This window comes from Lethenteron reissneri, chromosome 42 (assembly GCF_015708825.2).
Source record: "Lethenteron reissneri isolate LAM-NWPU_2019-01 chromosome 42, ASM1570882v1, whole genome shotgun sequence".
NCBI lineage: Eukaryota > Metazoa > Chordata > Hyperoartia > Petromyzontiformes > Petromyzontidae > Lethenteron > Lethenteron reissneri.
In genome coordinates, this window is record NC_083820.1 from 8,301,981 (window position 1) to 8,317,475 (window position 15,495).

Here is a 15,495-nt window from a genome sequence, read left to right on the forward strand (position 1 = left end):
ACGAGCGATGCTCAAAATTGGCGCAGAATTTGAGCTTATTTTCAGCCGACCCAACGGTGCATTTTTATTTAATTACATTTGAGTTTGTCCCGCCGCTCTGTGTTCCGAGTTAAAGTGTGGTGATTACCCAAATAGGAACCACCTGTCAATGGAGAGATGCCCCTGCCTTATTGTAGATTTGACCAATGCCCAATTCAATCATTAATCACCCCCTTCATTATCATTTGCACCGCTTCAGTTCCAGGCAATATATCTATCCGACGGGTGGAGGAGGAAGCGACCCATTAACCTAAGTTTGAATATCGCCGGCCACGGCCAACATCAGTAGCGAGTGAGATCCAAGACGACCCTGAGTCTCCCCACCTTGAAAAAAACTGCACCGACCAGCATGGTGAAGTATCGTTAAACACACCCCCCACTCCCACCCTCCACCTCCGCACACGACTGACACGGCGTTGGCGAGGGCTTTTTGTCCAGCAGTGGATTGACAAGGGGGTTGAAACGTAAACAAACAAACAAACAAAATCACGTTCTAAGCTGATGTCTCGAACGTTTAATCTCGCTGAAATAGCGGCGGTGATGTCTGCACCATCTGCTGCGGCGTCGTCTTCACGTCAGCCTGTCGTGGGCAATGTTCACGGTAAAAATGTGCAATTCAACGGAGGGCATTGTTTGATATTGGAGGACTGGCCGCAGCTGGGCCCTGAGGATTGAGGCGTGCCGAGATAGGCGGCTGCTTTACCCCGCGCCTTGCACAATGCACACAGTGACGGGAATGCACCGGTACATTTCCACACGACGATAGGCCACGTCGCTGAGCTGTCATTTGTGGCCAGGTCGCTTCTGAAAAAGAAGCTAATAGCTCAGGGCAGCATTACCTGATAAAATAAAACATAGTTCATAATGGTAATATAAGCACGTTTAGAAATATTTAGAGAACGTGCCTTTAAAGTATTTGGTTCCATACATTTCCACGTGAGCCACTTCGTCGGGTTATCATTTGTGACCAGGTCATTTCTAAAAAAAATAAGCGAATAGCGGAGTGGGCTTTACCTGATTGGCCGCGACACATTTATAAATAACGCGATCTAACCCAAAAAGCTTAATTATGATTAATACTAGTCGTGAAAGCCTACGTGTTAAATTTACCTGCTAAATTTTGAAACTGTTTAGTTTTATTTGTCTATATTTAAAAATGATTTCTTTACATTTCCTATACTTTGCACTCCTATCGTGTTTTTTGTATTGTTTGTTGTTGTAACATTCTGATCCACCCCTACTCGAAAACGAGCTGTAAAGCTTATAGGGATTCCTCCAGTATAAATAAATATGCTGATTCTGTTTGATACTGGACAGCCCCGTGTGCAGGTGCTCCACAGATTGTTAGATAGAAGGATCGCAAGAGATAGTGGACGGCTTGGGGAGGCCTCCATCCAGCAGTTGATTGACCATGGCTGGTGATGATGATGCTGGTGACTGAAATTAATCCAGGTTGACTGTTGGAGGGGTGACGCTACGGGAGCGCCATCTCACGAAATTCGTTAAAACATCAACAACATCATCTGTCTCTTCCGTCATTCCACGAGCTCGATCAGCGTTCGCTAATTTTCAAAGGGGGGCCACTTTCACCGATCAGACACCGACATCATCAGTGTGTGAGGGCCGCCACGAATTTATAAATCGTTGGGGTTTGACAGCCGTGATGGGGGTGTTTTCAGCATTCGTGTATTGTCGGGGGGCCGCACGTCAGGGGCAGCACTAAAGTCCACCCGGGGCCGCCAGTGGCCCGCGGGCCTTGCAATGAAGAACATTCTTCTGCATGATTCTTCACAAGAAGCCGTGCCGAACAACACCGCATCAAAACCCAAAAAACACACCACCCCAACCTGCCTACCACCACCTGCCTACCCCCACCCAACACCTGCCTACCCCCACCCCCACCCCAACCTGCCTACCACCACCTGCATACCATCACCCCCACCTGCCTACCCCCACCCCACCTGCCTACCCCCACCTGCCTACCACCACCCCCACCTTCCTACCATCACCCCCACCTGCCTACCACTACCCCCACCTGCCTACCACTACCCCCACCTGCCTACCCCTACCCCCACCTGCCTACCACCACCCCCACCTGCCTACCCCCACCCCCACCTGCCTACCACCACCCCCACCTGCCTACCCCCACCCAACACCTGCCTACCACCACCCCCACCTGCCTACCACCACCCCAACCTGCCTACCACCACCCCCACCTGCCTACCTCCACCCCACCTGCCTACCCCCACCCCAACCTGCCTACCATCACCCCCACCTGCCCACCCCCACCAGCCTACCCCCACCCCAACCTGCCTATCACCACCCCACCTGCCTACCCCCACCCTCACCTGCCTACCCCCACCTGCCTACCCCCACCCCCACCTGCCTACCACGACCCCCAACACAATCATCCCAGCGGCCCGACACCCAATACCCACCTCCTAAACAATCTCCTTCACCCGTCTGTCTCTCTCTCAACGTCTCTTTCACCGGCACCAATCTAGCTGAAGAAAGGAATCCCATGCCCGGCCGAGGCAGACGCCAGCCAGTGACGGGCGTGGGCAGCACTGTGGAGGCTTTGTGTGCCGAGCCGGTCGCTCTATGAGCACCGGTGGCTTGCATTGTCACCTTGGTGGGAGGGGGGGGGGGTTCTTGAGCCACCCACAATAGGCAACTTTCAGTTGCAATGCTTCGGCTTTCACGGTGGAAGCTTTTTCATGGGTAACTTGTCTGCTGCATGATGAATACTACGTGACTCAAGGCAACGCATTTGAATGTTGTTCTCTTCCATTCTGTTATTGTTGGCAGATAGTATTATTATTTCCATGAAATACATCCCCGGTTATACTGGTAGGAACCGCCAGGTTACACCAGCCCACAGGGGATTATTGTGTCCGTCGTGCAGGGAGGGGCTGGGTGGGGAGGGAGGGGCTGGATGGAGAGGGGAGGGTGGAGAGGGGCTGGGTGGGGAGGGGAGGGTGGGGAGGGGCTGGGTGGGGAGGGTGGGGAGGGGCTGGGTGGGAAGGGTGGGGTAGGGCTGGGTGGGAGGTGGGAGGGGTGGGGCTGGGTGGGGAGGGGAGGGGCTGGTCACCCCCTGGTGCCCTTATAAAACTCAACGTTTAACCTACTCACGCCGGCTTGTGCCCGCCCTTACAGTCGGGCATATTTGCGGAATACACCACGCCGCCGTTGACCCTGGCCATTGACCGAGCAACCCAACGTTCCTACCAGCTCCCTCCGCAGGAATGTGTTTTGTACTTCCCCAGGTGGCAACTTTAGGTTTGGTGCCGATGCGCTGGACTTGCACGGATTTTACAAACGCACCGTAGTCTGCAGGCGTGTGGAGTGGAGGGGGCAAGTGAGGAGAGATTGGTGTAGGCCAATCAGTTTCAAAGCAATGCATATTTTATCAGAGCATGTTTGCGTGCATCTTTTGCCACGAGTGTGTGTGGTTAATGCAGGCTTGATGCCCTGCAATAGGAATCTATTTGGTGTTTGTACTTCTCGAACACCTGTTTTTATTGCAAGAAAGGATACTGGCGAAACAAAGGGGTCCAATAAATACGAGGAGAGATTAGCTGAAGGAAGCGAACAGATTCCATTTCCAGAAACTCACATCGACTCCAGGGATGCCTGGGAGGCCGAGCGGGCCTTCCACGCCCGGGTCACCCACGTCTCCTTTCGGTCCCTGCGGGAGAGACAGCAAAATCGTGGCGTCACCCACTCGCCGACGTGGACCCAGTTACAGGCCGACTGCGAACGTGTCAGACGTGTACGTGTCAGATATGAGAACGTGTCTAGTAAAGAAATGACCGACCATGCACCCGTAGGTTACTGGACTGGATCGCAGCCCAGCCTAATGTTTAACTGGCTGCCCGCACCAGGGTTTTGGCATCCCTTCGCTTCTCCTTTGTATAAACCAGGTCAAAAGCACTTTGTCCTGTTGATCGTCTTGACCACCTCGCAGAATCTTCCTCGGTTTGCAAACGATGGATCATTCTGTCCACCTCCCCTCCACCCACGAGCGATCGTTAGATTTTCTTCTGCCTTCTTGACATCTGTCAGGGTACTTGTGCCTATTCAACAAAAAGAGGTTGCTATCTTTTCCCCAGTTTCTCTCTTTTTTCAACTCTTGAAAGGATTTCCCAATCTCCGTTGGAGCGTTTAAACGCGACGCTTTCTATTTGTAGCTACTGTGGTGGACATTACGCTCATGGAAGATACCATTATTCGGTAGAATGTATGTATGCTGAACTTATTTCGCACCGTACGTAGCCAACCGTGCTGATCGGTGGTGCGGGGGAAGGACAACGCACTAAACACACGCACGCAAAATGTCTGGGTGGATAATTGGCCAGTTCGAATATGCGACGATTGTGCTGTGAATCCACGTCGAGGAATATCGTCTGCATGAATTTCGATTTAAAGCTTTCGTGACTGCAGGGATTCATCTTCTTGGTTCTTTCGGTAAAGTCACGTAGAATGGAAATAATAAAATAATAATAAAACATAATTAAATAATTATCACGACGTTTCGGCCACAACGCAAGCAGCCGTCCTCAGGTGGAGAACAGGTCTGTCGAGAAGACAGAGTCTGAATGAAACACCCCAAGCCTGAGGACGGCTGCTTGCGTTGTGGCCGAAACGTCGTGAGAATTATTTAATTATGTTTTATTTTTATTATTTTATTATTTCCATTCTACGTGACTTTACCGAAAGAACCAAGAACATCGTCTGCATGCTCTCGACGGACACTGTGATTGGTGCTCTTCTCTGTTTCCTCTAGCAAGTGGAAAATCCACATTCTCGTGGCAAGGGCATTTTTTGCACGTGAAGGATATTGTCCATGTGCCAGCCAGTGCAAGATATTGGTGGCACCTTGGGTCGCAACATTTTAGCAGCAACGATTTATTGTATATGGCGAATACGCGAGATGTACAGTACGTACTCGATAACCCCACTCATTGCAAATGGTTGTACGTACAGAATGTATGTTGAATTTCTTCTGCACCATACGGAACCACGAAAGATATAACCCACCTCAGGTGGTTCTTTCCCATTATATTGCAATTATCTCGTCTGGACTCGTGGTCTAATGTGATGATTGTTTCTTTTTATCCCGATAGGAGTGAAGTTGAATTATTACCAGCGGTCCAGGAAGCCCTTGAGGTCCACGTTCACCCTGTGAAATAAATGCAAAAAATATTAAGTAATGTACGTATGTTGAACTTCTTTCGCACCGTACGTAGCCAACCGTGCGGGGGAAGGACAATAAACTAAACACAACAAATGTTAAACTTTCATGAAGTTATTATTCGTGTGTTTAGTATATGTTAAGTATAAGTTATTAGTCATGTGTTTAGTATTTGTACGGATGTATTTACATGGGAGGGGGGTGCGTATTGCAAAAAAAGTCTAGTTGTTATTGAGATTTTAAAGAATTAAGTGTTGTTAAAATTCATGTTTTTCATCCAACATACTTTGTTCAACCAACCAATCGCGTCGTGCATCTTTGAAGCAAATGAGGTTTTAAGAAAATACGTTTAGTGAACGATTTAATCTGCATATGTAGTCAACGTAGGTGGAGATTATGATACCGCTTTGAGTGAAATCGAAAAACAAATACGTACAGGAACTATAAAACAATTAGTTTTACGCATTGAACAAAACAACTTCTGCTCAATAATTCCAATCTGTAGAACACAAACATTTTATTTGAAATTTAAACATGAAAAATCGTGAAAAACAATGAATACCATGAAAAACATGAAAAAACATGAATACCATCAAAAAACATTAAACCATTAAGATACCGTGAAAAAATCATGAATACATTTTAATTGAGATTAGGGGTGGGGGTGGGGTTGGTTTGGTTTACAGCTTGCTTTGTTAAATGAGTTCAGTGATGTTTATTTGAGTTAAAACATCTTGGGGGGGGGGGGGGGGAATCGACGACACGGATACGAATATACATCCCAGCAAAAAAAAAGTAAATCCCCACGTAAGACAAGACCGAATTATTGCATTAAGTTTTAAATTTCCCCACGGACAAACGCATATTTCATGCACATACGCAGACATGTGTAGCATTATGCACGAACTCGTGTACACATATATATAGCAGTAAGGGATAAGCCACGTGCAGTAGGAGTTAAGGTCAGATGGGTGTTAAGGCTCACGTCCACTCCGTCAATGCCCGGAACGCCGGAGGGCCCAGGGGTTCCCGAGATCCCTTGGGCACCTTGGCCGGGACGGGAACCGCGGGGCTGAAACACAAACAATCCCGCTCATTATGAGTGCGCGCGTGTGGACGGGTGGGGGTGTGAGGGTGCGGGTGGGGTGGTACGCGTGCGTGCGTGTGTGTGCGTGTGATGGGTAGCGGTTAGCGCGCTGCGCTATGAACCTGGCGACCCGGGTTCGATTCCCGCTCACGGCTAACACCAGTGACGATTATCTGAACCGGTCCTGGGCCTCCCCTAGATCGACTCAGCCTTAAATGAGTACCTGGTGCGGTGTGCAAACATCGCCACTGGGGAGACAAAGGCGGTCGGGCGTGGTGCTGGCCACTCACCCCCTCGTGTGCCGTTCCGGCCTTCATAGGTGCTCGCTAACAGCACTTGCCCCTACAGTCTGTTAAGGCTACACGGGGGATCTTTGTGATGGGTGTGGAGCGCTAGTGTAGCGGTTAGCGCTGTGCCGCGCTACGAATTCGGCGACCCGAGTTCGATTCCCGCTCACGGTCAACACCAGTGACGATTATCTGAATCGGTCCGGGCCTCCCCGAGGTAGACTCAGCCTTAAATGAGTACCTGGTGCGGTATGTAGAAATCGCCACTTGGGAGACAAAGGCGGACAGGCGTGGTGCTGTCCTACCCACCGTCTTGTGTGCCGTAACAACTTTAATAAGTGTTCGCGAACAGTACTTGACCCAACAGTCTATTAAGGCTATACGGGTTATCTTTGCCTTTGTGGATGTGTGTGCGTGTTCCCATGTGTAATGGGTGGGGCTTGTTGTATGTGTCCATGCGTGTGGGGGGGGGGGGGGGGGTCCGTGTGATGTGTATGTGTAAGAAGAGGGAGTTAGGGGGGGGGCAGGAGGAATTTGGGGGTTTTTACTTTTTACACTGCCGCATCAAACCCGGCGACCTGAGTTCGATCCCCAGGCGATTTCTAAATCAGGGTCTCCCCTCGGCCGACTCAGGGAGACTCCGAGCATCAGCCGGGCTAGGGCGGAACTTGCCACGCCACCCACCTGATGACGATTGCTTGTGTTGCGATCAAAACGTCGTGATCTATTATTTTTCTACCTACGTGACTTTATCGAGAGAACCAAAGAGTATGGATTCCCCACAAATGTCCGGAGTGTGTCCCAGAACTGCGCAACACCGACAAGTCAGGGCGGCCCCGTGATGCCACCTTCCCGTGACCCCGGGACCCCGTGACCCCGGCGGCATCGCGTCCCAGTATCACCGCGTGAGCGAGAAAGAGCCACGCGGGACACGTCAACCGTTGAGTTTGTCCAAATTTTAAATATCTCTGTCCTACGGGAGCGTAACACATTTGCCACTCGTATCAAGTCGGCCGTTGCAAATGTATAGTTTTGACGTTGCATGATTTCCCTATTTGCTATTTGAATGTTGAATATTTCCCACTCCTCTCCCCCAATGCGCATTGCTCCATTGCCATACATGGCCACCCGTGTATGGATATCCCAGGATAATCAATCGGGAGAAATTATAGAGAAATCACATTTCATTTCACAGTCTCTACGGGTCTCCTGTAAGACATGGAACCATGGATCTCACGCGAGGCGCATGAGACATCAGCGAGGTATCTATTTATATTGATCGTCAGGGATATCCATCCGGGTCTCCCTTGCAAATTGTTCCAATCGGCGCTCACCTCTTACAATAGGGACCATTCGTACTTACCAATGCTGCCGCAATTACTGCAGCAGTAATTGCCACCTGTGCACGTACGCGTGCATGTGTGTATATTGAAACTTTTTTCGCACCGTACCTAGCCAACCGCGCTAATCGGAGAGGTGCATGAGGTCACCACGCGTAGTGCAGTGCGCGCGCGTGCGTGTGAGATCGTCGATTGCATCTCTGCGTCCGCCCCGACGCGTCCCACCACCGAGCTCGTTGCGGCAGATTGTACTCGAAGATGTTGCAAGGCACCCACCCACATGCAGAAAGAGACGCAGCTTCACTTTGCTTTTGTTTAACCAGGTGAGACATCAGGAGACCGGGTGAGTCCCGTTTGCGAGAGACACCTGCTGGCAGGGGGTTTATGATTTTCGATGCATACCGTAATCCCAATCGAGCGATTCGCGGCGTCACTTTTGAATGTGGACACGTGACGGCACGCTCTTGCCAATGACATCACGGGGGGGGGGGGGGTCTTTAACGTCCACCGACGATGCGGGCATAGCGCAGTGCGCAAATTGCCACACGACGATTATCCCAACCTCGGTAATAATCGGGGCAGCCGCGGGATATCGAACCGTAAACCTTTGCAGCGTCCGCTGCTCATCGATTCCTAAGTTACATTTCATTCTTTACGTTGCCATACCCAGTGCCGGACCCTCACCAAGTGGGAGGTCTCCTTCTCATTTGCCACCCTGTGGGACTGCAACTCCCCCCACCCCTCCAGCCGTCCGTGCTCTCGACTCCCCCTGCTGCTGCGTGCAAGTCCGGGCTAAGATACCTTCACTCTTGTCATCGACCTCTGACTGTCTCTCCTCTCAATGTATTGAGAGCCGATGCATGCCTCCTCTTCACGTGATACATTGTGTACAGGTTCACGGTATATCCACCGTTATTTCTACAGGGAACTGCAGGGTACAATGTGTGCGAGTGTGTAATTGTGCACATCCACGCACGTAGAGCATCGGGATTCAAGTGGGCAAGTGATGTGAGTTACAGCGGTGTTATAGGAGGGCTGGAAAGTTGACATTGCTCCACAAATATATTCCAGTCTTTGCTTATAAACTAACAAAAAGCCGAAAAAGTAAAAAAAAATCTCGAAACCCCCTGTAAAATGACAGCAGCGGAGCCGAAATTGGTTTCACTCAACGGGGCAGCCTCAGCCTGAAGTTGAACATTGCCGCTGCAATCTCCGCGCGAAACTCGCAAGGGTGCCACCCTCATCATCCGCGAACCAAGTAATCCATCTCGAGTGGAATGTGACCATAACAAGCCGATAGAAAGCGGGCAAAGCCCAAGTGCTGGTTACCGATACGATGCGCACGTACGTATCATACGCCCCTTGGTTGGTGCCTCACCTGGAGTTATAGCCCCGAAAAAAGCTCGTTGCACGAGACGTCTGTGGCGACCCGTTACCGATATAATTTGTCAGTCCGCTGCCGAATAAGTGCCTCCCCACGCTGTTGCGGGCCCTAGGGGGATATTTGGGCATACTTCACCACGCTGGTCAGGGTGGGTTAGTGAAGGAGAGACCCGTCGACGTTTGAACACGCACAGAATTAGAGTACAACTATTCAATTGAGTTTGTTTAATTTGTTACACGGATGATTGCGTCGAGAAAGTTCCCCTGGCTATTTGTTCCACTACCTGTAGAGTATATTTGTGTGTACCTATACTGTATATATCCTATGTGATGATGATGATGATGATTTTAAAGTGGGCTCTGGCAGGACACGTCGCTAGAAAGTACGGAACGTGTTCGTGAGCACTCCCACTGGGGAGGAGACGGAGCGACGGAATCAGCCCCGTGTGTAGGTGCTGGGTGGATTATTGCATCGCAGGGTCGTGAGAGATGACGGTGCATTGAATAGGCATTTATCCAGCAGTGGATTAACCACGGCTGCTGCTGATGATTATAACCTGTATGATATTCTCATGCTTAGTAACATGTGACCTTGAGGATTGGGGTGTTTTAAGTGAATGCATAAAGTATTCGCCGTGTGGCTCCGAACTGAGAAGCGGCTGTGTGAGTGAGAGGTGTGATATTTCTCTCTCCCGTGACCTGAATACAGACAAGGCCCTCTCTCACATGCCCTTCCTTCCAATAGAGGCATTACTGAGCCAATGGAGACCTTCCTTATCCAATGGAGATCTTACTGATCCGATAGCCACGTTACCGATCCAATAGACACCCAACTGATCCATCAGATGTCTTACTGATCCAGTAGACACCCTACTGGTCCAATACAAACATTACTGATCTAATAGAGGCTTTACTGATCCAGTAGAGACCTGACTGACGGCTTACTGATCATTGAAGTGGCCACGAAAGCCTACGTTTTAAGTTAAAACACCTTACTCTATGCCTTCTCTAGTTGCTACATGATGATTATACTGATTATACTGTTGAAGTCTGATGCTTATTATGATTATTTGAAAAAAAAGATAATTCTGCTACCGGATGATGTTTGAGATAACGAAAGTGTTGTTGCTGATGATGATGATTTGGATTAATAATGATAATGTTGGTTCCTGATGAAAATCTGCTGATAATGACTACAATAAATCAAAGATAATACTGCTTGCTGATGATGATGGCGAAGATATCACGCGAACAAAGGCAAATGCAAAGATTCCCCGTATAGCCTGCTCAGGGTGTTGAGGCAAGTGCCGTTAAGTTGCTGTTCGCGTGCACACGGTCACGGTGCACTAGGGGGTTGCTGCGGCCTGCACCACGCTCGGCCGTCTTTGTATCTCCCCAGCGCTGATGTTAGCACACCGTACCAGGTACTCATTTAATGCTGAGTCGCCCCTCGGGGAGTCCAAGGACCGACGTAGATATTCGCCGCTGACGTAGCCCGTGACCGGCAGTCGAACTCGTCGAAAGCAGTGCGCTAACCACCCTTGAACCCGTGGCGCACAACGCCGCCTGTGCGAGTTGGACTCTCCTCTCCGTGACCACGAGAGAGACAAATGTGGCAGCGGCGACCCAAGCAGGTGAAGCAATTAACCCCCCCCCCGCTCCCCCCACCGCTCCCCCACCGCTCCCCCACCGATAATAGCCCGCGGTGCAAATCGAGTTTGCGGTGGAGCGGTGGCGCAGTGGTTAGCGCCCTTTGCTCGGTGTCACCCCGTTTCTTCCCCGAGTTTGATTCATCCCGCTATGGCTCACACCAGTGACGACGGGTGATGTACGGACCGGTTCTGAGTGGCCTCCCTCTCTCTTCTCCCCTCGCCCACCCACCCACCCACTCCTGCCTGCGACCTCCACCGCATTCACTTACCGGCGTGGTGAAGTATGGTTGTGGGATTATTGCGAGAAATAAAACACACAGCGAGGTTGTGTGTGTATGTGTGTGTTTTCACAGTGACGCGAAACTCAAATTTATAGTTGAGTGCCGTCGCCCTGTTGGCCTTCCGGACCAGTTGCGTTTTAATCAGACAAACTCTGGAATGGGTTTCGACCTCTCTCCGAGACTCATCGGCAAGGCTCGGGCTCGTCGGACCAATGCGTGTGGGTTGCTTCGTGGCAAGAGCGTTCCGTGACCACCGCTGGACCCATCAAGTGTAAAGCGACAAGGCTCGGCGTGATTGATGTGTGATGTGTGGGCACGAACGTGGCGAATGAGCGAGTGGCTCGTGCAGGTCATGCATATTTTTCTCGAAGGGTTAGAAATCTGCAATTTGGCACGGGTATACCGCAATGAGCGCGGACCTTCGGTGGGTAGCGCTCTCAGTGCACGCTCTGCCCTAAGCTGCACTCTACACCGCTTTACATCTCGTGCTTAACAAACTTAAACTATAAATACGATCGCCATCGTCAGTAACACCGAGTATCCACCACCCCCAACCCCCTCTCCGTGAAGTTTGACGCTGAAGCCGATAAAAAGCGCGCGTATCTGTTATATTTACGCGATCTAACCACCTCCCAAAAAGAAATACAACTTTTTATCGTGGATAATATCGGTCGCGAAAGCCCACTCCGTGTGAAACTCCTCGATATCTCAGCTGTGGGACGGAGCACGGGCAGATGGTTGGCCACGTCTGCCAGTTCGCGCGCCGTTTGATGCATTTCACGTGTGCGTGGGAGGACAATGCGGTGAAGGTGGATTTCAATCGTCCGTACATTATTATTCACATTTACCCCACAACTTTTACCGATTGCAGAGAAATCTTTTCCCCGCAACCGACCTGCTCGCGTGGTCTCCTTGTTCTGTTCCAAAAACGTTGATCTATTTCTCTTATCCCCTCCAGCTTTATCTCTCTCCCCCTCTCTCTATCTGTCTCTGACCTCTATTTCAGTGCTATGAAGAAGGGCCGTTGCCCAACACGTTGCCTGTTATATCATTCGTGATTTTAAGGCCACGATGTTATTAACGAATAACACCGTGGCCTTAAAACGTTGTTATTAATCGTGATGTTGGCACCGCTGCCAACGCAGCAGCATCAGCAGCACCAAATATTGTGTTCCAAAAACGTTCATTACGGACGCAGTGAGCTCATTAATTCTGTATACACAACATAAAGGGGATTGTAATTTCTTCAGCAAATATCATAACTTTCATTTCTCCGTCTCCCCCCCCACCCCCACCCAAAAAAATAATTTTGATTCTCAGAGCTTTGGCAGTCACCGTCGCGTTAGCCACCGTCCTCTGATCATTATCATCACCATCATGATAATCGTCAACATTGTCACAATTATCCTCATCCTCGACATCATTTCCACCACCACCACCACTCCTGCTATCGTCATGGTCATCGCCATGGTCACGATTACTGCCATCATCATCACCACTACCACCACGAATGATGGCAGTTGACCAATTGGGTCATCACTAAATAATGAAGTTTGGAATTTAAGAATCCTCCTGGCAGAAAAGATTATTAATTTAATCAATCTTGCCGGGGATTTGGCTTGGGCACTTGAGGGCGAAACGAAATATGGATATTTTTTTCAACTAAGCCATCATCACATTTCCAACAAAAAAACTATAATATAAAATGAGGATGACCCGCATTTTTTTTTTTTTACCAATTACTGGTGGTATTTATTTAGTGAGCCTGACTGCTGATGAGACCCAATATGTTGAAACCGGTCTAGAGTTTGCATGCGTTTAAAAAACGTGCTCCTCGTTTATTAAGTCTGGAAGGTCAATAGTCATATGGACTATATATCTAATTATTTCTAGACAACGAATTCGTTTCGCTGTGCAAGGTGTATTTTGTGGATATGCATGCCTATAAAGTTGTCTCTAACTCTTAGAACTGAGTTAACTCATTTTCTGCAATCGCATTAACACTATCACCACCACCATGACTACCATCATTATCTTCATTAACATCACCCACCACCGTGATCTCCATCATAGCCGCGGGCATCAACACGATTAGTCAATGGAAATCTACGCAGCAATCATCGCCCCCTACTGTGAAGACCTGGCAGGACTTTCCCAATAAAGATTCGTCGTGAGACTCGTTGGTGAGGCTTACCCGGGTAAAAAAAAACAGCGAAATAAATTGGATACGGCCCGCGACTTCATTGCACAAGGCACGTGCGCCACACGCACGGTCAATATCACCACCTCCCATCATCATCATCATCTTGATCATCATCATCACCACCACCAACACAATCGCACAATCATCATCATCGCCACAGCGCACCAAAAAAAACCCCACCTAAAGACAAAGATCCCCCGGATAGCCTTCAACAAACTGTCGGTGCAAGCGCTGTTTGCGTGCAACACTCACTCACGCACGCACGCTCGCTAACTCGCTCGCTCGCTCGCACGGGGTGTGTGGATGATCTCACCGGGGGCTGCGCAAGGCTCGTCGAGAGCGCGTGCAGGAGAATCACGGCCACGTGCAGCAGTAGCCACGAGTGCCGCGAGTAAGAGCATCGCGTCCTAGACATGGTTCATCCGCGAGTGTCACGGCCACGGGGCTATAGAGCAGCAAGCAGCAGTCGTGGTGGGAGGGAAGGATGGAAGGTCCGCTTTGCCTCCTTGACGGCTTGTGCCGGACGGAGGGGGTGGGGTAGACGCGCTTCTGCGTTGATGGTGGAGGTGGTGCCCCTGTCCGAGGGACTGATGGTCCGTCTGGGGTTGACACCCCGATTCGTGATGACTCAGCGGTGTCTCCTCCTCCTTCTCCCTTTGCAGCCCCGCGTCTAAGTCTGTCCCCACCGCCGTCCTCTGGATGTCGCCAGCAGCGGTGTTAAAGGACGGTAGCGGCGGTGAGATGGGGCAGAACTTTGCGCAATGTTTATGCATGAAGGTGGACCCCCGGGCACGGATGCGTGCGATTGGGTGCCTGTGACTCCTGGTGCGCTCCCACCACCACCTCCACCACCCAACCACCCAACCACGTACCTTCCACCACCACCACCGATTCACGTACCCCCCCCCCCCCCCCGATCTCCTCCCTCGCCCCCCACCCACCCACCCGCCACCACCGCCACCGCTTTGCCAGGAGGGGGGGAGGAGGTTAAAAAAATGCGTAAAAGTGCGATGTCTCATTCCACACGTCCCGGCGAAAATTGGGACCGAAGTCTTAAAGGGGATTCGCTTTCTTCGAGTCAAATGTAAAAGCGTTGTGCGGTGCTGCAGTTGACATTTATTAAATCCACTGCTAGATGAGAGCCCCCCCACCCCCCGCCGTGCGCGTCGTGGTGGAGATCGAAGGGGTGGGGGGGGGCATTTGACCCTACTTGGCAAAGGTCGCGCAACATTGAAGTGGCAGCATAGAAGCACAGCACAACTTTTGATTTTGCTGTACACGTATACGAGGGGATAACACTCGATGCTGCGCGCAGATGAATTAAATAATCAATTTCTGTTCTGCCATGCCCTGGCCATCATTTGCCATCTCCTGATTTGTAATATGAACAATGATAATGCTGAGTCCTTTGTCAATCCACTGCCTTGATGAGAGGCTCCCGACGATGTCACCATACAGCGCTTAACTTCACGGAGGTCTCAAATGTCTACGGATCATTTCCCACTCTCAGTGTGCCGCGCTCCAGGCTTTGACGCTGGGGTGACCACCGGGCTTTCGTCTGCACGAAACTCAGTCTCTGGAATTCCCATCGCAATCGATAGAGACTTCTAAGTCTCGGCTGAAGACCCCACTGCCTGTTTAACAAGGCCTCTCTCTCTCTCACTCTCTCTCCAGTCATCTGGCTTGTTTCTTTAGTCTTTCTCTCCCCAAGTATGTCTCGCCTATTTTCCTCCTTGACACGCATTGTGTGCTCTGATATAAATTGTTGAAGGGTTAATCTAAATTATTATTTATTATTATTATGCTGCTCAGTGCGTATTAGTGTAGGAGGGAGGTGCCACTGTATCAGATATCACGCGCCACCGATGTTTAGCTCTGGCCAGGAATCGAACTCGGAATTTCGGATTCATAGCGCAGTGCCTAAACCACTGCCCGACTGTTCCAGGGGGGAGGGGTGAAAGGCTCCCCCTCCTGTCTTGAGAACTAGAATATTGGTATCTTATTGATATTTCCCTGAGAAAAAATGCAT

The 15,495-nt window shown here is 50.3% G+C and overlaps 1 protein-coding gene across 1 annotated transcript in view; it reads right to left on the reverse strand.

Annotated features, from left to right (window-relative positions):
• LOC133352883 (collagen alpha-1(IX) chain-like) overlaps positions 1-14,236 on the reverse strand; it is a 35,077-nt gene extending 20,841 nt beyond the window's left edge. The window contains exons 1-4 of the mRNA XM_061568869.1: positions 13,780-14,236; positions 6,219-6,305; positions 5,186-5,221; positions 3,656-3,727 (exon numbers count right to left, since the gene is read on the reverse strand). Of these exons, the coding sequence (XP_061424853.1) occupies positions 3,656-3,727; positions 5,186-5,221; positions 6,219-6,305; positions 13,780-13,881 (297 nt within the window). The 5' untranslated portion in view covers positions 13,882-14,236. The remainder of the gene's footprint in view (positions 1-3,655; positions 3,728-5,185; positions 5,222-6,218; positions 6,306-13,779) is intronic.
• Between the last annotated feature and the right edge of the window lie 1,259 nt (positions 14,237-15,495).